General features: G+C 34.7%; 1 protein-coding gene across 4 annotated transcripts in view; it reads left to right on the top strand.

Moving 5' to 3' along the window:
• The window catches only part of TSGA10 (testis specific 10), a 124,793-nt gene that overhangs the window by 67,883 nt on the left and 31,464 nt on the right, over positions 1-25,446 (top strand). For all 4 annotated transcript variants that reach the window (XM_087426203.1, XM_087426201.1, XM_014791654.2 and 1 more), the window contains 4 exons: positions 878-933; positions 2,058-2,226; positions 4,502-4,612; positions 8,239-8,424. In XM_087426203.1, coding sequence (XP_087282329.1) covers positions 878-933; positions 2,058-2,226; positions 4,502-4,612; positions 8,239-8,424 — 522 coding nt within the window. The remainder of the gene's footprint in view (positions 1-877; positions 934-2,057; positions 2,227-4,501; positions 4,613-8,238; positions 8,425-25,446) is intronic.

Below are 25,446 nucleotides of genomic sequence, written 5' to 3'. Positions count from 1 at the left end.
TTACTTGGTTACTAAATATTTGAAAATTCAAAGGGCAAAGTGAAATCTAGTTATTTAGTGAAAGAATAATTTTCCTACTTTTTTAGGGCTAATGTTAGCCCTAAGTACCTGTGTATTTAGTTCAGGATCAATGAGAGTTTTAAAAGGAGGAGCTGTGGGAATGGTATTGATGGCGTTAAGATGTTCACACCCATTTCAGCCTTGACTGACTCCATTAATTCTACTCCTTCACCACACCCTTGAAAAGGGAGAATATCAATAGTTCATTTTTTATTCCTTTGCTCTAGGCCTAATGCTTACCTCCTTATTAGCTCACACCTAAAATTAATAGTATACTTTTATGAGTTATTCCCTTGGAGTGGCTTTTTGAAGATGCTATTCATGACTAATGTAAATAATATACTTGATAAAAGTTATTATTCTTAAGAACTAAATTTAGCTTTATATGATTCACTTTCCTGGATTTTATAACATGAAGAAGTATATTATAACATGAATCCTATTCCCAGTATAGAACACTCCAATGCCAAGTCACTGGTTTGCCTCCAATCACAGGGTGCTTATGGGGTTCTTGTGTTGCTGGATGACTACACAAAACATCTTGTAACAGAATATTTGATATATTAATCTCATATCAATATACCTAAGTGTTGTCTTTCCTTTAATGAGTATAATATGTTGTTTTTATCCAGTACAAATATTCACATTGGTACATTAGGCTTTAGTGTTAAAGTGTAGAAAAGAAGAATAGAACGTAAATGTTTAAAACTAAGTGGAAATCAAAAAGGGAGGGGAAAATTTCTTTTTGTTCATTCAGTTTTCACAAAAATAACAGTTTAAGATAATTTTTTATTTAAAACTTATATTACTTTTCAAGGAAAAGACCATTTCAGGCATGAAGAATATCATTGCTGAGATGGAACAGGCATCAAGGTAAATCATTCATTCAAAAAGAATTTGAGCACTTTTGGGGGCAAAATACTGTGTTATGTACAAAGATAGTAAGAAACCGGGGCTTAGTGTTATGTATAAGATGATAACTCTAATGTTGAAAGAATGCTTAAGTCTGTCTAGGCAAGTAAAAGAGGATATGGTGTTTGCCTAGTAAAGGAAAGGAAAGGGCATTCAAGGTAGAAAGAATAACAAAGAACCACCAAGAACCACAGATCATGTTCAAGGGCCCCTTAGATGACAAGTGGGTAAGTATGTTGGAACCCAAAGTGTAAGAGGAGAAGTGAAGGGAGAAGAGGCTAAACAGGCAGACAGAGGCCTGTGTTATAGACAAAATGAGCCTTGAGTTTATCCTTTGGGCAGTAAGAAATCATTTAAGAATTCTGAGGACATTTTTGTGTTGGAAAAAACCAGCTCCAAGGAGGCGATGATAGATTGGGGTTGGGGAGTTAGGAGACAGAAGGAGTGAGGTACTTGTGAGGGAGAGAACCTAGGAAAATGCTAGGTTTCTGGCTGGGGATGAATATTGGACATGATGAAAGTATATGGAAAAGATGATTTTCCTTTGAATTTGAAGAGCCTTTGAGACGTTCTTCTGAGATAGATGTGTCTAGTAAGCAGTTAAATCTAAGAGTCGGGAGTGTAAGGAAGAGGCCAAGCTGGAGATAATGATTTCAGAGTCATCTGGGTATAGATAGGGTTGTTTGAGAGAAGGGATAGACTGAGAAGAATCAGGAGGCTAAGGGTTAAACATTCAGAACCATTAATTTTTGAAGGAGCAGAGGAAGAGGAACCTGCAAAGGAGACTAAGCCATAGCAGCTAGAGGTAGGATGAGGGCTTTCTTATACTTGAGTGTTAGAAATTTTGCAATACTTAGCAAATCAGTGGCTATTATGTATATTTAGCATCCTTTTATTGTGAAATGCTAGCAACATAGAGAAACTCCAATGCAGTATCTTTGAGGTATTTATTCCTGCAAATTTAAATGTGTTTAAAACTTCTTCAGATGTTTTCTTGCTAACTGTCCATCTAACTGTCTTGTGAGATTTGTTATTCTGTGTTGGTAAAATGTCTCTTCTTATGTACTATTTGATTCGTGGAATAGACAGTCTACCGAAGCCCTAATTATGTGTGAACAAGACATTTCCAGAATGCGTCGGCAGTTGGATGAAACTAATGATGAGCTGGCTCAAATTGCCAGGGAAAGAGATATCTTGGCTCATGAGAGTGACAATCTCCAAGAACAGTTTTCTAAAGCAAAACAAGAAAACCAGGTATACTTGTCCTAGAATCTTTTTCTCCAAGGAAAATATATATTTCTCCGGGGGCACAGACTTCATTTCATTTTGTAGAAAAGCTCATGCTTTGGAACCAGTGATTTTTTAACTTTATTACACAGAATATGCCACATAACTTCTAAATGAAATTCTGAGACATAAAGTGTTAAATATTAAAGAAAAGAGGGAACAGGGGATATAATAGATTTGTGTTAAACCTTAGGACGTATCAGCTTTATCCACAGTTCTCATTTCCAATATCATTATTTTAATTTGAACATTAAAAAATTCTACTTGGAAATTTTCTTCCCCCCTTAAAATTCTTCAGTCCATATGATTTCCCCCACTTTGCTATCACTCTCAACGTGTTTAGTTTGCATCATAAAAGTCTGTATTTTTAAACAGTTAAGTATTTTTAATTTACATACAGTTATAAAGATGCAACACTTTGTTAATTATAAAAAAATTGCCTGAGATGTTAAAGTACTTTGTTCAAAAGTTAATAAATAATGCGATCCTGGAACAAAAAAGGGACATTATATAAAAATGAAAGAAATCTGAGTAAAATATGGACTTTAGTTAATAACGTATCAATATCGGTTCATTAATTGTGACAAATGTACCATACAAATGTAAAATGTTACTAATAGAGGAAACTGAGTGTAGGGTATATGGGGACTCTCTGTACTATTTTCACAACTTTTCTGTAAATCTAAAATTATTCTAAAATAAAGTTTATTTTTTAAAAGTTAATGAATAAAAACAAAGGATGTGAATTTATAAGATCTACTTTTGTATACTCTATAGCTAGAGCAAATAGGCTAAAGGTAAATATAACTTATATTTATGAAAAACTAGATTAAAAACTCTCATTTTTACCATCCAGAATTAGCCACTGTTAACATATTTTTTACTGATTTTCAGTGCACTTTAAAAATTTTTATACTATCTTTTACATGAACTTTTTAACGTAACTGGGATAAAACCGCATACCATTTCCTATCATGGTTATTTCTACATGAGAAGGCAGTAGAGTGGAGTATTTAAGACTCACATGAGTGTGAATCCCCCTGCCTGTCTGTATGATCATATCATTTAACTTCTCTGAATCTCAGTTCATCATCTGTAAAAATGGAGAGTAGATGAGAATATGTTTAGAAAGCACTTATCAGAGTGTCCAGTATAATCACTCAATAAATATTTTGTGACTATTACTAGCTTACTGTAACATCATAAGAACTTCCCTGCTTTGTTAAAACTTCATAAACATTTTTTATAATCAGAAGAAAATTGGTGTCATAACAATTTACATATGTTCAAGAGTAGTTTTTCCTTTGGGTCATAGGCCCAGGGGTAGAAGATGGATCCCTCTGTGGACCACAGGTTGTTTAAGAACCCATGTCATAGAAGATTTGGCAAACAGAAACTTTAAAAAAATTTCATCCTCAATACTACAGTTTTTAACAAGTTGGGATGAGGTATTTTTAGTGTTTTATCCTGAGTTTTTCACTAAATATAGATGAACATTTTCCTCTGTTATTAAAAATTATTCCAAACATTTCTCATCGATGCATAGTGTTCTATGTGGTTATAACACTATGTAGATACTACTATTTATTGCATCATTCACTTAATGTAAATAAATATTGTTACTATAACAAATAATGCCTTAATGAACATTCTTTTTCATTAAATTTTATTAGATTTAATTTCAAATTAAATCAAAGCTTATGAGGTTTCTTTTTTAAATTTTTAAAAAACTAAGTAGACATTTTCAAATAAAGTGAATACCCATGTATCCATCTCCCTCCTTCAATAAAAAGCAACATATTTGTCTTTCTTGTTTTTATGAGCATTTAAAAATGTCTTTTGATCCATCACCAGATAGGAGATCACAGATTTGCTTTTTGTTTATTCCAATGATACGTAGAAATGCCTATTCCTTGCCATAACAGAATAGCTTTAAATCTTTGCTAGTTTGATAGGCAAAATAGTATTTCATTATTTTAATCAGCATGTCTTTGATTACTAGTAAATTTTAACTTTTTTCAAGTATTACCCACTTGTGCTTCCTTTTTGTGAAATGTCTGAGTTCTTTGCCCATTTACTGTTTGGACTCTTGTGTTTTCTCACTGTTTTTGTATGAGATTTATATATTAAATATATTAACTTTTGTTTATCATATTTATTGTAAATATTTAAATATGGTGGTTTTTACATAGAACAATTGTTTTTTTTTTGTAGTCAAATCTACCTATCTTTTTTCTCATAGGCACTGTCTAAAAAATTGAATGATACTCATAGTGAACTTAATGACATAAAACAGAAAGTCCAAGATACTAATTTGGAGGTTAACAAACTGAAGAATATATTAAAGTCTGAAGTACGTATATATTGTTTTCCTCTTTGCTCATGATACCTAAGAGTTTTCACTAAAGTTATCAATCGATTACACTCATATGGACAGCTAAATCAAGTCTTTCTTTAATACATAGCATATTTTAGTGTTAACAATGATGGGTTAACTATATATTTAGCATGTCACCAATGTCCAGAAAGGGAACTCAAGAATATGCCCCTTTTAGTTTGCCACTCAGCCATTCTAGATAAGTAGAATCCTCCTAACTGGTTGAAGCACAAGGGGCCAGAATCAACCTGGACTCACTTTTATTTGAAAATGGTAGAGTTTTCAATTCCAGACCTTTGACAAAAGAGGCTCCACATGATTGTGTAACAGATCAGAATTGATCAGTCTGTTGTGGGGCCATCTATTTCTTAGGACCAGAGGGCAGATGGCGCTCCTCTGCACTTCTGTGTGAGTAACCATTTGATCAGGCACATGTGTCTGACATCAAATGATTCCAAATAAATTTGGGTGCATGTGTGGCAACTGTGGAATAAACAGACAGCTTGACTAAGGATGTAAGATATATCCGTTCGGTAAAATATTATCTAAAATAGTGTAGTTGGATTGATTACCATAATAGGTGTAGTGTTACCTACATACCACTCAAGCCATTAAAAGAAACTCCCCCCCAAAAAACTGTTCTCCTTAATATGTCATTTAATATCAGTCCACAAACGTATCTTGAGTATTTATTTACAGTGTGCGTAAGACTGTTTAGGACTTTGAGAGAGAAGAGATTCTGATAGCTCCTAAATTGCAATCTTTGCTTTCAGGCAGTAAGGCAGCAGCCTTATGTTAGCAAAGCAGGTGGTTTCCTACACTTCCTGACTTTAAAGTGCCAGCAATGTAGTACCATAAATGGAGTTGGATAAGTCTGACTCCTCTTCTCACTAACGACATGGACTTACGTAGGCTACTCAGCATCTCTGAGTCTCAGTGTCTCATCTGTAATTGGGAAGAACACTCAAGTAAGGAAGATAGACCTAGCACAGGGGGCCATTTAATTCTATTCTGGAATAGGGCAGAATACAAATAAATGAATATCTGAACAACATTTAACGTAGTAAGCTTTCAGTCAATGTTGCAGTCCACAGGGTGCAGTCAATGTGAGACCTTTCCCCTTTTCTCCCTAGCCTGTCACATTGCTGGAAATTCTATTAGGGATTGAGGCTTTCAGATTCTGGAATTGTTTTTTCAGACATTACACATCAAGCTTCTCATAGCTTTTAGCATCCTGGTAGGAGTTTTTTTTACTGAGATTTCATTTCACAAGATAGCTGGATGGATCTAGGCGCCCCCCTGAGAGAACAAACCGTGGGTCCATTTTGGTAGGGAGGTCCATTAAGTTGGACCTCCCTCTATGTATGAACAACATACTCGAGTATGTTGTTCATTCACTAGGTTCTGAGGTGCCAGAGATGAAAAACTGAGAGGAAACAGAATGGCACCCCAGGCAGTGGGGACAGCATGAGCAAAGGTGTAGGGGGAAAAACCTAGGTCCTCTAGCTAGAGTGGAGTGCGTAGGTGGGTAATAGAGAGCTAAGAAGGACTTGTTTGAACTGTATTTTCAGTAAGCTTTCATTACAACATAAACACAGAAGTTATTTGAAAAATTGCCTTTTAGAAAGATCATTCTGGAGATTTTGGGAAGAATAAATCAAGTGAGTAACAAAATCAGAAGGAGGGAGAGCAATTAGGAGAGGCTGTATCCATAGTTCAGTCAAGAATTGCCATGGTGGAGTGTTGTAATGAGCCAAGTGGACCACCAGAGGGAGCTGTGGGGTGCAGGGGTGCAGGTGGCACGAGAAAGAAGTGGAGAGATCTTGCAAGAGGGAATTGGAGAATAGCAAAGAACAGTTTCACTTTTTTATAATGTTGCCTATCTTGGGCCCCACCCTGCTCTAGCTGCTTTGGGCGGATACAAAAAAGGGTAAAATACGGTTTCTGGTTGCCAAGAGGGAGGGCCACTAGGTGGTTGGAGGACAGAAGAGACATTTTATGGCAATTCTTTGTTTACTGCTTAAACTTTGAACCACAGTATTACCTAGTCACAAAAGTAAATTTAAAATATAAAGTGGTTCCTGTCTTAGTCAGAAAACTAAATTTAGTGTAAAAAATGGTTCCTATCTTAGTCAGAAAACTAAATTTAATATATAAAATGGTTCCTATCTTCGAGGAATCCAAAGTGTTACTGGGGAGACCGTACATTCACACCTAACTACATAAAGCTATAAGGTAGTTTTAAGAGAATGACGTAGACAGTAAGTGCTACGGAAAGTTAAAGAGGGTAAATAAAGATCAACGTAGGTAAAATTCAGTTTATGTATGTTGCACCATGTATCTCCCAAGTACGTAATCTGTACAGCAGGCAAGAGTTATTTTTATTGCAATAATGGAAAACGCACATCAGATTTCTTCTGGCACATTTGAAATATCTGAATCTTGAAAGCAATTACAGTAGTTTAGTGTGTTAACTTGTTAACAGACTTGGCAAAGATCTTTCACATTGTTCTAAGTAAAACCAGACCACAAGGTGGCGATATTAATTGAAATTCAACCAGTCTCATGATTTAATCATATTTGTGAGAACTTCGTTATAGGGTGAGATGTTGTTTATTGCAATTGGGTCATTTTATTTAACCCAATGTTTCTGATAGGGAAATTCACTGTTTATTAACAGGTAGGAGAGAAAGAGATCTAGTGCCTTTTTAATTAATTACCAAAATTATAAATGATTTTTTAGAATAAGTTGGCCAAACCACACTACTAAAATATGTTTTTAAAAATAACCTCATAATGATTACTCAATATAGTATATTATTTGTGGAGCTGATCGTTTTCCTCTAGAAATAAGATCCCACTTTAGTCAATCTGTCATGATATAACTTTTAAGGTTTTAAAAATGTGGTTCTTATGCCCAATATATACATGAATGTATATTTATGAATAGTGTTTATTGGCATAGATTTGATATTTTACTTCTGAGCAATTTTAGACAAGTTATTAGAACAGCAGGCAAGAGCGAATCATAGAACAGTACGTGATCGAGAAAATTAAGGCTGGGGTTATGAATGAAAGGCAGGAACCAGAAAGGAAACATGTCAAACCAAGAGAATTATCAGAAGTTGACGCTTAAGATATGCGAGCAGTCAGAAGCTCTGTAGCCAGTACAACCCATAAGAGCGGTCAGGAATGAGGGAATACACAGATACAAAAGGTCAAGCCAAGGCAGAAGCCCAGAAACCAGGCCAGCAAGTAGTCAGTAAGCAGATATGTGGCAATGAAGGATTTTGTTTGAACAAAAGCAAATATAAGAACATATTTATCCAGGTCTTGAAGATAAGAGGAAGCAACTTAACTTTACTCGACGAGTGAGTGTGACTCAGAAGCCAAGGCAGATCCTGGTCCCACTCCCTTCTGTTAATTACAGGGTGACCAATTTTCTAAATTGAGAGTATAGATAGGATTTCTCGAGGTTATGTTACAAATAAATGATCCTCATGGCAAGTAAATCCCCAGTGACCTGGCAAATAATGTTTAATTTGCATCATATGTTGAACATTTTACATCTTTTAGAGTAATGCCTAAGATTTGCTTTTTAGGAATCTGAGAACCGGCAGATGATTGAGCAACTCCGAAAAGCCAATGAAGATGCTGAAAACTGGGAAAATAAGGCTCGTCAAACAGAGGCAGATAACAATACCCTCAAATTAGAACTTATCACTGCTGAGGCAGAGGGTAACAGATTAAAAGAAAAAGTAGATTCCCTCAATAGAGAGGTCGAGCAGGTAAGTTTGGGAAAATATGCTTGTAGTACATCCTGCATCATTTTTAAAAGAGTTTTGTTTGACTTTGCATAAATATATAAACAAACACTTAAATTATTTAAATATACTGTGAATTGTAGCCTGCTGTTATCCTTATACCCACTCTGGTTCTCCTTTAATCTGTTACTTACCCTACAACTAGAATAATCTTTAGCATTTTTAAAAATTAAGAACTATTTCAAACATACCAAAAAGGTACAAAAAAAACTAATATAAAAGACACACATATACCCACCTCTCAGGTTTAAGGATGGTAACATTTTGCCATATTTGCTTAAAGTCTCTCCTTATTTAAAGAAATAACACATTACAGATGCAGCTCCTCATCCTTTCCCCTCCTCCTTCCCTAATGATTGGTGTGTATAACTTTCATGGCAGTTGTATAAGTCTTTTGTAGATGTTTACACTTTTTCTACATATCTATTACCCACAAATGATGTATACTGTTGTTTTTTTGTGCTTTTTTTTTGTGATAATATACTATTGATATCCATTTGCAACTTGCCTTTTTTGCTTAATATCATAATTTTGAAATTTATTTTGATACATATAGTGTACATCTAAACAATTGCGTCTATATTCATTATATAAATATTTTCTTTCTAAAATTCATTCCCATATTGAAGGAAATTTAATTGTCTTTACTTTTTCTATAATACAATGTTATGACAAACATCCTTTTACATTTCTCCTTGGGTGTACATTTCTCTAGGTTTATGCCTGGAAGTGGCATAACTGGATCCAAGATACGTGCAATGTTAACTCTGTTAAGTATTGTCAGATTGCTCTCTAAAGTTGTACTCTCCCACCAGATATCATGGAGTTATCATTTTCTCAAATACATATCAATACTTGATACTATCAGACTTTAAAATTCTTCCCATACTTTTCATTTTGTTTCCCTGATTGCAAATGAAATTGAGGACCGTTTCATGTTTCTTGGCCATTCAGGATTCCTCTTCTATGAATTTTCTCTTGAACAAATTTTTGTAAACTTTGCCCATTTTTGTATTAGGTTGTTTATCTTTTGATTTATAGGAATTATCTATATATTCTTGATGATAATCCTTTTAAAGATATTACAATTATTTTCTCCTTGTCTGTGGCTTGTCTTTTCACTGTGCTTGCAATATAAACAGAAGTTTTAAATTCTGATGCTGTCAGAATTGTTGTCAATCTTTTCCCATAAGGTTTATGCTTTATGTCTTCTTTAAGAAATCCTTTACTATCCCAAGATCAGAAAGATATTTTCATTTAAAAGTTCTCCTAATATTCTAAAAGTATGTGAAATTTTGCCTTTCACATTTAGATCTTTAACCCACTTGAGATTGATTTTGTGTATAGTTTGAAATAGAGATGTAATTATATATTTTTGTGGATGGATATCCATCATCCTTGCTTCATTGAATTATGTCTACTTTGTCCTAAAAATAAGTTTCCATACATTCTGCTCCATTGGTCTATTTATCTCTCTGCTTGCCAACAATACCTTCTTGAAGCTTCTATAGTTTTATGTTAAGTCATGATATTTGGGAGGATTAATGTTCCTCAGAATTATTTTGACTATATTTTTCCCTTATTAAACTCTCTCAGATGAATTTTGGAATAAATTTATCACATTCCATGATTTAACATCTTTCTTCTTTTATATGCGTAAGACTGGAAATTTCTCTCCAAATATTTGTTTGGCTACATCCCACAAGTTTTGACATAATGCTTTTATTGCTTTTCAGTTTTAAATATTGCCTAATTGAATTATGATTTATTTTTGATCACTGAAGTTATTTTTTAAATTTCCAATGTACAGGAAACTTGAGATTAATTTTCTATTTTTTATTTCTAATTTGTTATAACAATCAGATAAAATGGCTTATATGATTTTAATTCTTTGATCTCTGTTAAGACTTGCTTAGTGACAGGGTATACAATGTTTGATAATACTTCAAATGAGCTTGAGAAGCATGTGTATTCGCTTGTTGGATATATATATGTTGTATATAATATATTTATATATACATGTGATTAGGCTTGTTAATAGTGTCATTGAGATCTTATAAATCCTTACTAAATTTTATTCTTGATATTTCAGTTACTGAAAGAAATGTGTTAAGATTCTCCTCTATAATTGTGGATTTGTTTTTCTCTGAATGATTTTCTCAGTTTTTGCTTTATTTTTGAGACTATTATTAATTTCATACCAGTTCAGTATTTTATATATTTCTGATGAAAATGTTCTGTCTATCTTTGTGTAATGACTCACTTGAATAACTAACATTTTTGGCTTAAAAGTGTGTTTTATATATTAATGTAGCTATCTAGTTTGTTTATTGTTTACAAACTGCTGGTATATCTAATTTTTAATTTTCTGTATTGAAGTATAATTTACATGCAATAAAAAGCACTCATTTTAAGTGTGTGATTCGATAAATTTTGACAAATGAGTACACTTGCACAATCATCACTATAATTAAGTTATAGAACATTCTGTCACTTCCCTAACATTCCCTCTAGTCCGTTTGCAGTCAGTCTATCCGAATTCCTAGGCAGCTACTGATTTGCTTTCTGTCACTATAGATTAGATTTGCTTTCTCTAGAATTTTATATAAATGGAATTACACAGTAAATACACATTTGTGTCTTGGCTCCTTTCGCTCAGCATAATGATTTTGAAGTTCATCCATGTTGTTGCATGTTAGTTCAATCATTAGTTCATATCTTTGAGTAGTGTTCCATTGTATAGCTATATCATAATTTGTTTATTCACCTGTTGATGGACACTTAGATTTTGTATTAGTCTGCTAGGTCTGCCATAACAAAATACCACAGATTGGGTGGCTTAGTCAATATAAATTTATTTTCTCATAGTTCGGGAGACTGGAAGTCCAAGATCAAGGTGCTGGCAGGTTTGGTTTTTTCTGCGGCCTCTCAACTTGGTCTGCAGATGGCCGCCTTGTTACTATGTCCTCACAAGGCCTCTCCTCCGTGCATGTGCATCTCTGGTGTCTCTCTCTCTTCTTGTAAGGACACCAGTCATATCGGAGCAGGGCCCCATCATTATGATCTTGTTTAACCTTAATTACCTCCTTAAATGCCTTGTCACAAAATACAGTCACATTGGGGATTGGGGCTTCAACATAGGAATTTTGAGGGGACACAATTCAGTCCATAACAGGTTGTTTCCAGTTTTTGGCTGTTATAAATAAAATTGCTGTGAACATTGTATGCAAGTCTTTATGTACACATAAGTTTTCATTTTTCTTGGTTAAATAATTAGGAGTGGAGTTGCTGGATCACATGATATGTGTGCTTAACTTTGTGAGAAACCCACAAACTGTTTTCCAAACTGATTGTACCACTTTACACTTCCACTTGCATTCTCTGAGAGTTCTAGTTGCTCTACATCGTTCCCAACACACGGTGTTGTTAATAGATGTGCATCACGGTGTAGTTTCAGTTTGCATTTCCTTCATGACTAATGATGTTGAGCAGCTCTCCACATTCTTATTGATCATTAATATGTCTTCTTTTGTGAAGTATCTGTTCAAATCTGTTGCCCATCTTTTTATTAGGGTTGTTGTTATTAATTTGTAAGAATTTTTTTGAATACTCTAGATGTTCCTTTGTCAGATATATGTATTTTTAAATATTTTCTCCCAGTCATTGGTTTGCTTTTTTATTTTCTTAATGAAGTCTTTTTAAAGAGCAAAAGTTTTAAATTTTTGATGAAGTCCAGTTTATCAGTTTTCTTTTATACTTTGTACCTCTATGTCCTATCTAATAGATCTTTGCATACACCGAGGTCTATAGGCTTTCTTTTATGTTTCTTCTAGAAATCTTATACTTTTATATTTAGGTCTGTGATACATTTTGAGTTAATATTTGTGTATGAAGTAAGATAATGGTCAAGGTTCATTGTTCTCCCACATGGATATGAAGTTGTCCAGCACCATTTGTTGAAAAGACAGCCCTTTGACCATTGAATTTTCTAAGAATTTTTGGCAGAAATCAAATGGGCATATATGTATGAATCTATTTCTGCACTTTCTTCTGTTCCATGGATCTGTGTGTCTATCCTTAACCAGTATCACAGTGTCTTGATTGATACAGCTTTATAGTAAGTCTTGAAATGAGTTAGTGTGAGTCCTCCACATGTGTTTTTTCTCAAAGTGTTTGGTTATTATGGGTCCTTTTTATTTCCATATAAATTTAGAATGAGCTTGTCATTTTCTACAGAAAAAACTGACTTGAGGTTTGATTAGCACTGTATTGAATGTTACATATCAATATGGGGAGAGTTGAGATCTTAGCAGTATTGAGTCTTCCAGTCCACAAACATAGTGTATCCACATGTTTTGTACTTTTCAGTGGGGAAGTATCATATATATTTTGTAAAATTTATCCCTTATTATCTCATGGGTTTTTTAAATGCCATTGTAAATGATACTTTATTCTTAAATTTTGTATTCCAGTTTTTAATAGCCGGTACACAGAAATAGGGTAGAATTTTGTGATATTTTATTCTATAAACTTGCTTAAATTCAATTTTTTAGTTCTACGAGGTGTTTTTTTTTTTTTAATAATTTTATTTATTTATTTATTTTTCCCCCCAAAGCCCCAGTAGATAGTTGTATGTTATAGCTGCACATCCTTCTAGTTGCTGTATGTGGGACACGGCCTCAGCATGGCTGGAGAAGCGGTGTGTCGGTACGTGCCCAGGATCCGAACCCGGGCCGCCAGCAGCGGAACACGCGCACTTAACCACTAAGCCACGGGGCCGGCCCTACGAGGTGTTTTTTTTTAATAGATTTTTAAAGGATTTTCTGTATATCCAATTATGTCCTTTGCATATAAAGATAGTTTTATTTTTTTCTTTTCTAATCTGAGTGCCTTTTATTTCTGCCTGGTATTGAATAAAAATGATGAGAGTGGCCATCTTTGCCACATTTGCTGTCTTAAGGGAAAAGGATTCAGTATTTCATTTTTGAATATGGTATTAGCTTCAGGTTTTTTTAGAAGCATTTTTTATCAGATTGAAGGCATTCCCTTCTCTTACAAGTTTACCTGGAGTTTTTATCATGAATGGGTGTAGAATTTCATCAAATGCTTTTTCTGCAGCTTTTAAAATAGTCAAATCATTTTTATTTTAATTTTTTAGTCTGTTAAAATGGTTAATACATTGATTGATTTTCTAAAGTGTATTTCTGGGATAAATCCCAGTTGGTCATGATGTATTGTCTTTTAATAAGTTGTTAGATTGCTAATATTTTTTAATAAATTGTTAGACTGCTAATATTTTTAATAAATTGTTAGCTTATTAATATTTTGTTGAGGATTTTCGCGTCTATATTCATGAAGGATATTGGTCTCTAATTTTCTTGTAGTGTCACTGTTAGATTTTGTTAATCTGCCTCATAAATTAATGAAGTATGTTAACCAGGTTAATGCCGCCTCATAAAATGAGTTTGGAAATGTTCCCTTCTCTCTATTCTGCTTTGTATATTGATATTATTTCTTTTTTAAATGTTAGCAGAATTCACGAGTGAAACCATATGGGCCTGGAATTTTTTTCTGGGAAGATTTTAAATTATGACTTTTAATTTTTTAGTTGCTTGAGAGCTCTTCAGATTTTCTATTTCTTCTTAAGTCAAAATTGAAATTTGTGTCTTCCTAGGATTTGTCCGTTTCATCAAAGTTGTAAAAAAGTTGTTCATAATTTTTAGTGGAGTCGCTTTTGCATTCTTTTTTTTTTTTTGAGGAAGATTGGCCCTGAGCTAACATCTGTTGCCAATCTTCCTCCTTTTTATTTTTATTTTTTCCTTTTTTCTCCCCAAAGCCCCAGTAGATAGTTGTATGTCATAGTTGTACATCCTTCTAGTTTCTCTATGTGGGACGCCGCCTCAGCATGGCTTGGTGAGTGGTGTGTAGGTCTGTGCCCAGGATCCAAACCCGTGAACTCCAGGCTGCCAAAGTGGAGCGCGTGAACTTAACCGCTACGCCACCGGGCCAGCCCCTTGCATTCTCGCTATTGGTAATTTGTGACTTTTCTCTATTTTCTTCATCAGTCTAGCTGGAAATTTATCATTTATGTTGATCTTTCTGGAATAGCAGTGTTAATTTCATTGCTTTTTCTCTATTGTTGGTTTTATATTTCAGTGATTTCTTCTTTTCATTATTTCTGTCCTTTTACAAAATTTGGGTTTTATCTGCTCTTATTTTCCTATACTGAGATGAACACTTATATCATTGGTTTTAGACCATTTTTCTTTTCTAATATAATCATTTAAAATTATACATTTTCCTCTATTCACTGCGTTAGCTGTATCCTATGCATTTTTATGTTGTTTTTTTGGTAACAGTTTTATTGAGATAAAATTCACATGCCATACAGTTCACCCATTTAAAGTATACAATTCAAATATGTTTAGTATATTCACAGAGTTTTGCAGTGATCACCACAATCAATTTTAGAAAATTTTTATTACTTCAAAAAGAAACACCATACTCTTCAGCTGTAACCCCCAAACTCCTCATTTAGGGCTTTGATTCATTTTGAGTTATTTTTTTGTACATGGTGTGAAGTAAGGGTCCAACTTCATCCTTTTCATGTGGCTATCCAGTTGTCTTATCAACATTTGGTCTTGGCACCCATATTGAAAATCAATAGACCATAGGCACATGAGATTATTTCTGGATTCTCAAGTCTATTCCATTGATCTATATGTCTATCCTTATGCCAGTACCACACTATTTTAATTACTGTTGCTTTGTAGTAAGTTTTGAAATTGAGAAGTGTGTCTTCCTGATTTTTTTTCCCTTCAAGGTTGTTTTAGCTCTTCTAGGTCCTTTGAGTTTCCATATGAATTTTAGGATCAACTTGGCAGTTTCTACAAAGAAGGCACTTAGGATTCTGATAGGGATTGTGTTGAATCTGTGCACCAATTTGGGAAGTACAGCCATCTTAACAATATTAAGTCTTCTGCTCAATGAATATAGGCTGTAGTTTCATTCATTACATCTTCTTTAATTTCTCTCAACAATATTTTGTTGTTTTCAGAGTATAAGTTATATCTTCTTTTGCTAAATTTACTCCTAGGTATTTTATTCTTTTGTATGCTATTTTAAATGAAGTTATTTTCTTATTTTCATTTTTGGATTATTCATTGCAAAGGCATAAAAATACAATTAATTTTTGTGCGTTGATCTTGTATCCTACAACCTTGCTGAACTTGTTTATTAATTCTCATGATTTTTTAGTGGATTGCTTAGGATTTTCTATATCCAAGACCATGTCATTTGCAAATAGAGATAGTTTTTACTTTCTTTTCAATCTGGATGCCTTTTATTTCTTTTTCTTGCCTAATTGCCCTAGCTAGAACTTCTAGTGCAATGTTGAATTGAAGGTGGCAAGAGAGGTCATCTTTGTCTGTTTCCTGATCTGGGTTTTTGTCAAATGCTTTTTCTGTGTCTGTTGAGATGATCATGTGGTTTTTGTTTTTTGTTTTACAGATATGATGTATTAACTGATTTTTAGATGTTAAACCAACTTTGTGCTCCTGAGTTAAATCCCACTTGGTCATGGTGTGTAATTATTTTTTATGTTGCTGGATTTTGTTTTCTAGTATTTTGTTGAGGATTTTGTGTCAATGTTTCTAAGAGATAAAAGTCTGTAGTTTTCTTTCCTTGTGATGTCCTGTCTGTTTTAGAGTAATACTGGCCTCATATAATGGATTGGGAAGTGTTTATGTCTAAGTATAAATATAACAAAATATGTACAAGATATATATGAGGAAAACTATACATCTTTGATGAAAGAAATCAAAGAAGATCTAAATAAATGGAGAAATATTACATGTTCATGGATAGGAAGACTTGCTATTGATAAGATGTTAGTTTTTCCTGAATTGATGTATAGATTCAACTCAGTCCCAACCAAAATATCAGCAAGTTGTTTTGTGGATATTAACAAACTAATTATCAAGTTTATATGTAAAGACAAAAGACCCAGAATAGCCAACCCAATATTGAAGGAGAACAAAGTCAGAGGACTGATACTACCTGACTTGAAGATTGACTATAACACTACAGTATTCAAGACAATTCAAGACAGTGTGGTAATGGTGAACGAATAGGTAAATAGATCAATGGAATAGAATGGAGTACCCAGAAATAAACCCACACAAGTAAAGTCAACTTATCTCTGACAAAAGAGCAAAGGCAATTTAATGGAGAAAAGATAGCCGTCTCAAAAAATGGTACTGGAACAACTGGATATCCACATGAAAAAAAGAAAGAATCTAGACTAAGACCTTACACCTTTCACAAAAATTAACTCAAAATGGACTATAGACCTAACTATAAAATGCAAAACTATAAAACTTCTAGAAGGTAACATAGAAGTAAATCTGATGATCTTGGGTTTGATGGTGACTTTTTAGATATAAAACCAAAAGCATGATATATGAGAGAAAAAATTGATAACTTGGACTTCATTAAACTTAAAGACTTCTTCTCTGTGAAAGACATTGTTAAGAGAAGGAAAGGCAAGCCAAAATTGGAGAAAATATTTACAAAATACATATCTGATAAAGGTCTTATATCCAGAACATATGAACAAGCAAATAACAATAACAATCCCTGGATGGCAGGGAGAACAGTAGCCACAGTTGCTATAATATATTATCTAACATGTCCAGTTACAACAACAACAAAAAAAATGAGGAATGCAAATTTTTGAAAACAAGAGAGTATTACCAATACATGTGGGGAAAAGCAGGCAACAAAAATTGCTGAGAGAACAACTAGATGTCAAATTTAACAGACAAAATGTCAAAGTATCCATTACAAATATGTTTAAAGAACTTGATGAAACACACTTAAATAAGTGAAGGAAAGTATGATGACAATGTCTCATTAAATAAAGAATATCAATAAACATATAGAAATTATTTTTAAGAAAGAACGAAATGGAGTGTCTAGAACTGAAAATTACAATAACTGAAATGAAAAATTCCCTAGAGGAGATCAGCAGTAGATTTGAACTGGCAGAAGAAAGAATTGGTGGTTTAGAGACAGATTGAAATAGATTATGCTATCCAAGGAACAAAGAGAAAGAGAAGAAAGAAAAATGAACAGAGCCTCAGAGAAATGTAGGACACCATGAAGCACTCCAACATACACATAATGGGAGTTCCAGAAGGAGAGGAGAAGAGAGGAGATAAAAAGGAGCAGAGGAAATGTTTGAAGAAATAATGGCTGAAAACTTTGCAAATTTGAAAAAAAATTTAATCTTCACATTTAGGATGCTCAACAAACTTCAAGTAAAATCAAGGCTAAAAGAGTCAAAAAAAGACATGTCATAATAAAAATACTGAAAGCCCTAGACAAGGAGAAAATCTTAAAAGCAACAAGAGAAAAATGACTTGTCACTTGCAAAGAAACCCCTAAAAGCTGACTTCTCAGCACAAACAATGGAATCCAGATGGCTGTGAGATAACATAGCCAAAGTGCTCAAAGCAAAAAAAAAAACTGTCAACTACAAATCCTATATCCAGCAAAGCTATCTTTCAAAATGAAGACAAAATAGAGATATTCCCAGATAGACAAAAAGTGAGAGCATTCATTGTTAGCAGATCCACCTTACAAGAACATTAAAAGAAGTTCTTCAGGCTGAAAGTAATTGACCCCAGATGGTAATACAAATCTACACAAAAAACAGAGTGACAGTAAGGGTAATTATGTAATTATAAAAGACATTATAAATGCATATTTCTTTAAAATTTTGAACTGATTTAAACCCAATTATATAAAACAATATTGTATAATTGTATCATACATAAAATATGTAATATGTTTGCTAATAACAGCACAAAGGAATTGGAGGGGAGCAAAGCTTGGGCTAAGGAAGTGAATGCAAATGGTAACTCAAAGCTCAGGTAGCAATAGAAGATTCCCAGAAATGGGGACAAATAAGGCCAATATAACTATATACTTGCTGGATTATTTGGTAGTTCTGTTTTTAATTGTTTGAGGAATCTCCTTACTGTTTTCCGTAGTGGCTGTACCAATTTACATTCCCACCAACAGTGCACAAGGGTTACCTTTTTTCCACATCCTTGCCAACACTTATGTCGTCTTTTTTGGTAATAGCCCCTCTAACAGTCGTAAGGTAATATCTAATTGTGGTTTTGATTTGCGTTTCCCTGATAATTAGTGATGCTGACCACCTTTTCATGTACCTATTGGCCATTTGTATGTCTTCTTTAGAAAAATGTCTATTCTGGTCCTCTGTCCATTTTTGAATCAGATTATTTGTTTTTTTGCTATTGAGTTGTGTGAGTTTTTTATATATTTTGGATATTAACTCCTTATCTGATAGATGAATTGCAAGTATTTTCTCCCATTCAATTGTCATTTTATTGTATGTTTCTTTTGCTCTGCAGAAGCTTTTTAATTTGATATAGTCCTACTTACTTATTTTTGCTTTTGTTGCTTGTGCTTTTGATGTCATGTCCAAAAAATCATTGCCAAGAACAATGTCAAGTAACTTTTTTCCTGTTTTCTTCTAGGAGTTTTATGGTTTCAAGTTTAAGTCTTTAATTCATTTAGAGTTAATTTTTGTGAGTGGTGTAAGATAGGGGTCCAATTTCAATCTTCTGCATGTAGTTATCCAGTTTTCCCAGCACCATTTATTAAAGAGACTATCCTTTCCCCATCGAGTATTCTTGGCTCCCTTGTCAAATATTAGTTGACTGTATATGTGAGAGTTTATTTTTGGGCTCTTGATCCTGTTCCATTGGTCTGTGTGTCTATTTTTATGCCAGTACCATACTGTTTTGATTATTATATCTTGTAATATATATTGGAATATAATATATTAGAAATCAGAAAGTGTGATACCTCCATATTTGTTCTTCTTTCTCAGGATTGTTTTGACGTCCCCTAGTTATTAGATTGTTGTCTATTTCTCCCTTCAGATCTGTTAGTATTTGTTTAATATATATGAGTGCTCTGCTGTTGGGTGCATATATATTTATGATTGTCACATACTTTTGCTGAATTGACCCCTTTGTATAGTGGTCCTCTTTATCTCTTGTTACAGCTTTGGTTAAAATCTATCTTGTCTGATAAAGGTATAGCTACCCTGCTCTCTTTTGGTTTCCATTTGCATGGAATATCTTTTCCCATCCCTTCACTTGAGCCTATATGTGTCCTTGAAACTGAAGTGAGTCTCTTGCAGGCAGCATATAGTTGGGTCCTATTTTTTAATCCATTAAGGCACTCTATGCCATTTGATTGGAAAATTTAATCCATTTACATCCAGAGTAGTTGTTGAAAGGTAAGGATTACTAATACCATCTTATTAATTATTTTCTCACTGTTTTGTAGTTCCCATGTTCCTTTCTTCATATTTTGCCATCTTCCCTTGTTAATTGATGATTATTTTTCCATAGTGGTGTGCTTTGATTCCCTTTTCTTTATTTTTTGTGTATCTACTGTAGGTTTTTTTTTTTTATTTTTTATTTTTTTCCCCCCAAAGCCCCAGTAGATAGTTGTATGTCATTGCTGCACATCCTTCTAGTTGCTGCATGTGGGAGGCGGCCTCAGTGTGGCCGGAGAAGCGGTGCGTCGGTGTGCGCCCGGGATCCAAACCCGGGCCGCCAGCAGCAGAGCGCGCGCACTTAACTGCTAAGCCACGGGGCCGTCCCTCTACTGTAGGTTTTTGTTCTGTGGTTACCATGAGACTTACATAAAATATCTTACAGCTATAACTGTCTATTTTACATGATAACAACTTAACTTAAATCACATAAAAAACTACCCTTTTACTCCCCTCACTTTATATTTTTGATATCACAATTTACCTCTTTTTATATTCATTATTTTGATATAATGAATTCATTAACCAGTTATTTTAGCTATAGTTATTTTTAATGCTTTTTTTTTGCTTGGGGAAGATTGTCCCTGAGCTAACATCCGTGCCAATCTTCCTCTACTTTGTATATGGGACACCACCACAGCATGGCTTGATGAGCCATGTGTAGGTCCAGTCTGCGCCCAGGATCCGAACCTTCAAACCCCGGGATGCCAAAGCAGAGTATGCTAACTTAACCACTACACCACTGGGCCGGCCCCTTAATGCTTTTGTCCTTTCACTTTTATACTAGAGTTAAGTGGTTAACACACTACCATATTATGGTATTAGAGTATTCTGAATCTGACTGTATACTTACCTTTACCAGAGTGTTGTATATTTTCAAATGTTTTCATGTTACTAGTATTCTTTCATTTCAGCTTGGGCATTTCTTTCAGCATTTCTTGTAAAGCAGGTCTAATGGTGATGAACTCTTTCAGCTTTTATTTGTTTGGCAAAGTCTTTATCTCTCCTTCATTTCTGAAGGACCAGTTCATTGAATAGAGTATTCTTGTTGGCAATTATTTTCTTTCAGCACTTTGAGTATATCATACCACTCTTTCTTGGCCTGTAAGGTTTCTGTTTATATCCTTATGAGGGCCTCTTGTATGTTACAAGCTTCTTTTTTTTCCCTTGCTTTTAAGATTTTCTTTTTCTTTGATTTTTGACCATTTTATTATAATGTATCTTGGAGAAGATCTCTTTAAGTTGAGTTTGTTTGGAGACCTATGAATTCCATGAAATTGCATGTCTAAATCTCTCCCTTTATTGGGAAGTTCTCAGGCTTTATTTCTGTAAATAAACTTTCTGCCTCTTTCTCCCTCTCTTCCCCTTCTGTGACTCCAATAATTTGCAGGTTGTTTCTTCTGATGTTATCCAACAGATCACATAGACTTTTTTTTCATTCTTTCTTCTTTTCCTCTAGATCATTTCAAAGGTCCTGTGTTCTAATTCACAGATTCTCTCTTCTGCTTGATACATTCTGCTATTGATGCTCTCTATTGCAGTTTTCATTACATTCACTGTATTCTTCAGCTCCAGAATTTCTGTTTCTTTTTATTATTTATGTCTCTCTGTGAAACTTCTCATTTTGTTCATGTATTGTTTTCCTGATTTAGTTGAACTATCTTTCTGTGTTTTCTTGTATTTCATTGAGCTTCCTTAAAATAGCTATTTTAAATTCTTTTTTGGGGTAAATCACAGATCTTCATGTCTTTGGGATCAGTTGCTGGAAGATTATTATGATCCTTTGATGGTAAATGTTTCCTTGATTTTTCATGTTCCTTGAACTCTTGTGCTGATGTCTTCACATTTGAAGTAGCAGTCACTTCCAGTCTTTACCAACTATGTTTGGGAGAGAAATGCCTTCTGTCAGCCCTGCTAGGGATTCTGAGGCTTTCTCAGACCTTCTATGTATATGCCTATTCCATACCTCTTGTGGCAGAATTCTTCAGCTTGTATACCTTTTCTTGATCAGAGCCAGGCTGTGTTCTGACAACCTCCCTTGTGCTTTCCCAAGGGCAGTCTTTCCCAGGCCTGCAGATTTGGGCTGGCTTTCTGCACTTGCTCACTAGCCATTTGTAAAAGCTTGCTCTTGCTATTGTCAGGAGCAGGCACAGGGAGTCAGTCATAGGATGGGGGAGTGTGTAGGTGACACACAGAGCACTGGGCGTGCTGGGGGATCACAGGAGAGGTGTCCCCAGTGGCTCTCAGGTGATTTCCCAGTGGAGTACCTGATGTGGTTAGTAGGATCCACATCCCCTTGATGTGTTCTCTTCCAAGCACTGGCTGCTGTTTTCCCACCTGTTCACCACCCCCAAGTCGTGAAGCTCATGACTTAGTACACTGGATGAGGTGAGAAAGAAATGGGCCTCTGTGGGAGCATACCACACAGTTGGGGAAGTCAGACACTCACTCGCACACTCACTTTTCTCTGTGGGAGAAATCACAGGCCAAGAATGGTTCTCTTGACACTGAGCTGTGCTGCCTTTACTTAACAAGTAAAGTCAAACTGTTCTTCTTACCCTCTCCAGTGTGTCCAGTCTTGCAATTTTTTTTTTTTTTTGGATGAGGAAGATTGACCCTGAGCTAACACCTGTTGCCAATCCTCCTCTTTTTGTTTGAGGAAGAGTGGCCCTGAGCTAACATCTGCCCATCTTCCTCTGTTTTGTATGTGGGTTGCCACCACAGCATGGCTTGATGAGTGATGCAGGTCCGCGCCCAGGATCTGAACCCGCGAACCCAGGCTGCCAAAGCAGAGTGCACCGAACGTAACCACTATGCCACTGGGCCAGCCCCCAGTCTTGCAATTTTTTGCTCCAGTGAGTTGCTGGAACTTCTCTGCTGGACTTTGGGACTTCCTCAAAGCCTCTCTCATCTGTAGGTAATTGTCTAATTCATTGTTCTCCCAGGGCTCCCAGACCTTGGCCCAGAGAGGCTGGAGCTGTTTCACAGGGCACTATGTGAAACATAGTCCACAGGTGGGTCCGAGGCCTGTATGCCTATTACCTAACCCATGTGTGAGTGAGACTCCTCCTGGGTCCCTTGGTGCATAGTGCTAGGGTCCTCAGGAGTATGAAGTTGTTTCTGGGTCTATAGACCAGACCACAGTTGGCAAGTCAACTACCTAGGTGTGGGCCCGTCTTCTCAAAACAACTCTCCTTGTTCTTGGACCACACTAGGATTTCACAGTCTCCTACCTGGGTTGCATAGCTCCCACATAGGCACTTTTGTCTGTGGATAGATGCCAGACTGTTGTTGAAGAAGGGGGATATGTGTGAGGGATGTCTTATTCAACCCTCTTGCTTATGTCATTCCTGCATCAATTGATTTTTTAATGTTGAAGCAGACTTGCATATCTAGAATAAATTCCACTTGGTCATGGTATATAACTCTTTTTACACCTTATGGATTCAATTTACTAATATCTTGTTGAAGATTTTTGCATCTATGTTTATGAGAGATATTAGTGTGTAATTTTCCTTTCTTGTAATGTCTTTGATTTTGGTATCAGATGCTGGCCTCATAGAATGAGGTACGAAGTTTTTGTCTGCTTTTATCTTCTGGAAATTATTGTGTAGGATTGGAATAATTTCTTCCTTAAATATTTGGTAAAATTAATCAGCAAAACCACGTGGGTTTGGTGATTTTTCTTTTGAAAGATTATTAATTGTTGATTCAATTTCTTATAAGATATAGGTCTATTGAGATTAACTGTTTATACTTGTGTGAGTTTTGGCAGAATTTGTCTTTCAAGGAATTGGTCCATTTCTCTAAGTTATCAGTTTTGTATGCATAGAATTGTTCAGAATTGTCTTAGTCCATTTGTGCTGCTATAACAAAAATGCCGTAGACTGGGTGGCTTAAACAACAATTTATTTCTCATAGTTCTGGAGGCTGGGAAGTCCAAGATCAAGGTTCTGGTAGAGTCATTGTCTGGTGAGGACCCACTTCACCAGACAATGGTGGGTCCTACATAGACAGTCGTCTTCTTGCTGTATCCTCCCATGGTGGAAAAGGGGAGGGAGCTCTCTTGTGTCCTTTTTTATAAGGGCACTAATCTCATCCATGAGGGCTGCACCCTCAGACATAATCATCTCCCAAAGGTCTCACCTCCACATACAATCACACTGGGGATTAGGTTGCAACACAGGAATTTTTAGGGGACACAAACATTCAGTCTATAGCAATAATATTCCTTTATTATCATTTTTTATGTCCATATAATCAGTAGTGATAGTCTCTCTTTCATTTCGATATTAATAATTTGTGTCTTCTCTCCTTTTTTCTTGATTAGCCTGCCTAGAGGTTTATCAATTTTATTGATCTTTTCAAGGAAGGAGCTTTGGGTTTCTTTGATTTGCTCTGTTTAACTTTCTGTTTTCAATTTCATAGATTTCTGCTCTTTTCTTTTTATCATTTCTTTTCTGTTGCTTACTTTAGATTTAATTTGTTCTTCTTTTTCTAATTTCCTAAGGTATAAGCTTAGATGATTGATTTTAGATCTTTATTCTCTTCTAATATATACATTCAATGCTGTAAATTTCCTATAAGCACTGCTTTCACTACATCACAAATTTTGACAAGCTATATTTTTTAGTTCAAAATATTAAAAAATTTTCTTGAGATTTCTTCTTTGACTTATGTACTATTTAGAAGTTTGTTATTTAATCTCCACATATTTTTGGATTTTCCAGCTTCCTTTTGTTATTGATTTCTAGTTCAGTTTCGTTGGGGTCAGAGAGCATACTTGGTATGATTTCTATTTTTTTAAAATTTGTTATGGTGTGTTTTATATCCCATGTATGGTCTTTCTTAGTGAATGTTCCATGTGAGCTTCAAAAGAATGTGTATTCTGCTGTTGTTGAATGAAGTACTCTAGAAATGTCAATTAGATCTAATTGATTGGTGCTGTTCGTTTCAACTGTATATTTACTGATTTTCTGCCTGTTAGATCTGTCAATTACTGATAGAAGGGTGTTGCAATCTCCAGCTATAATAGTGGATTTGTCTATCTTTATCTCCTTTATTAGCATATCAATATACTTCTTTTGTTTGTTTATGTTTTGTACCTTTTTTTATTGAGGTCATGTTGGTTTATAACATTGTGTAATTTCAAGTGTACATTATTATATATCAGTTTTTGTATAGACGGCATCATACTCACCACCTATAGTCTAGTTTTTATCTGTCACTGTACATATGTGCCCTTTTACCCCTTTTTCCCACCTTCCCACCCCCTTCCTCTTTGGTAACCACTAATCTGTTCTCTTTATCCAGGTGTTTGTTTATCTTCCACTCAATATACTTCATTTTTAAAAAACTTTTAGTGGTTTCCCTAGAGTTTTCAGTATACATTTATGACTAAATCCACTTTTAAATAACACTATACAACTGCAGGAATAGTGCAGGTATGTTATAACAGAGTATTTGAAATTCCTCCCTGTCAGCCTTTATAACATCGCTGTCATTCATTTTACTTATCCATAAGCTATAATCATTCAATATATGTTGCTGTTATGTTGAACAAACTGTTATCTATTAAGTCAATTAAGAATAAGAAAAATAAACGA

The sequence above is a fragment of the Ceratotherium simum genome, chromosome 40, assembly GCF_057802395.1.
Source record: "Ceratotherium simum simum isolate JZ-2026a chromosome 40, ASM5780239v1, whole genome shotgun sequence".
Classification (NCBI taxonomy): Eukaryota; Metazoa; Chordata; class Mammalia; order Perissodactyla; family Rhinocerotidae; genus Ceratotherium; species Ceratotherium simum.
The sequence above is the reverse complement of the archived record's forward strand: the minus strand, read 5'-3'. Positions and strand labels throughout refer to the sequence as shown.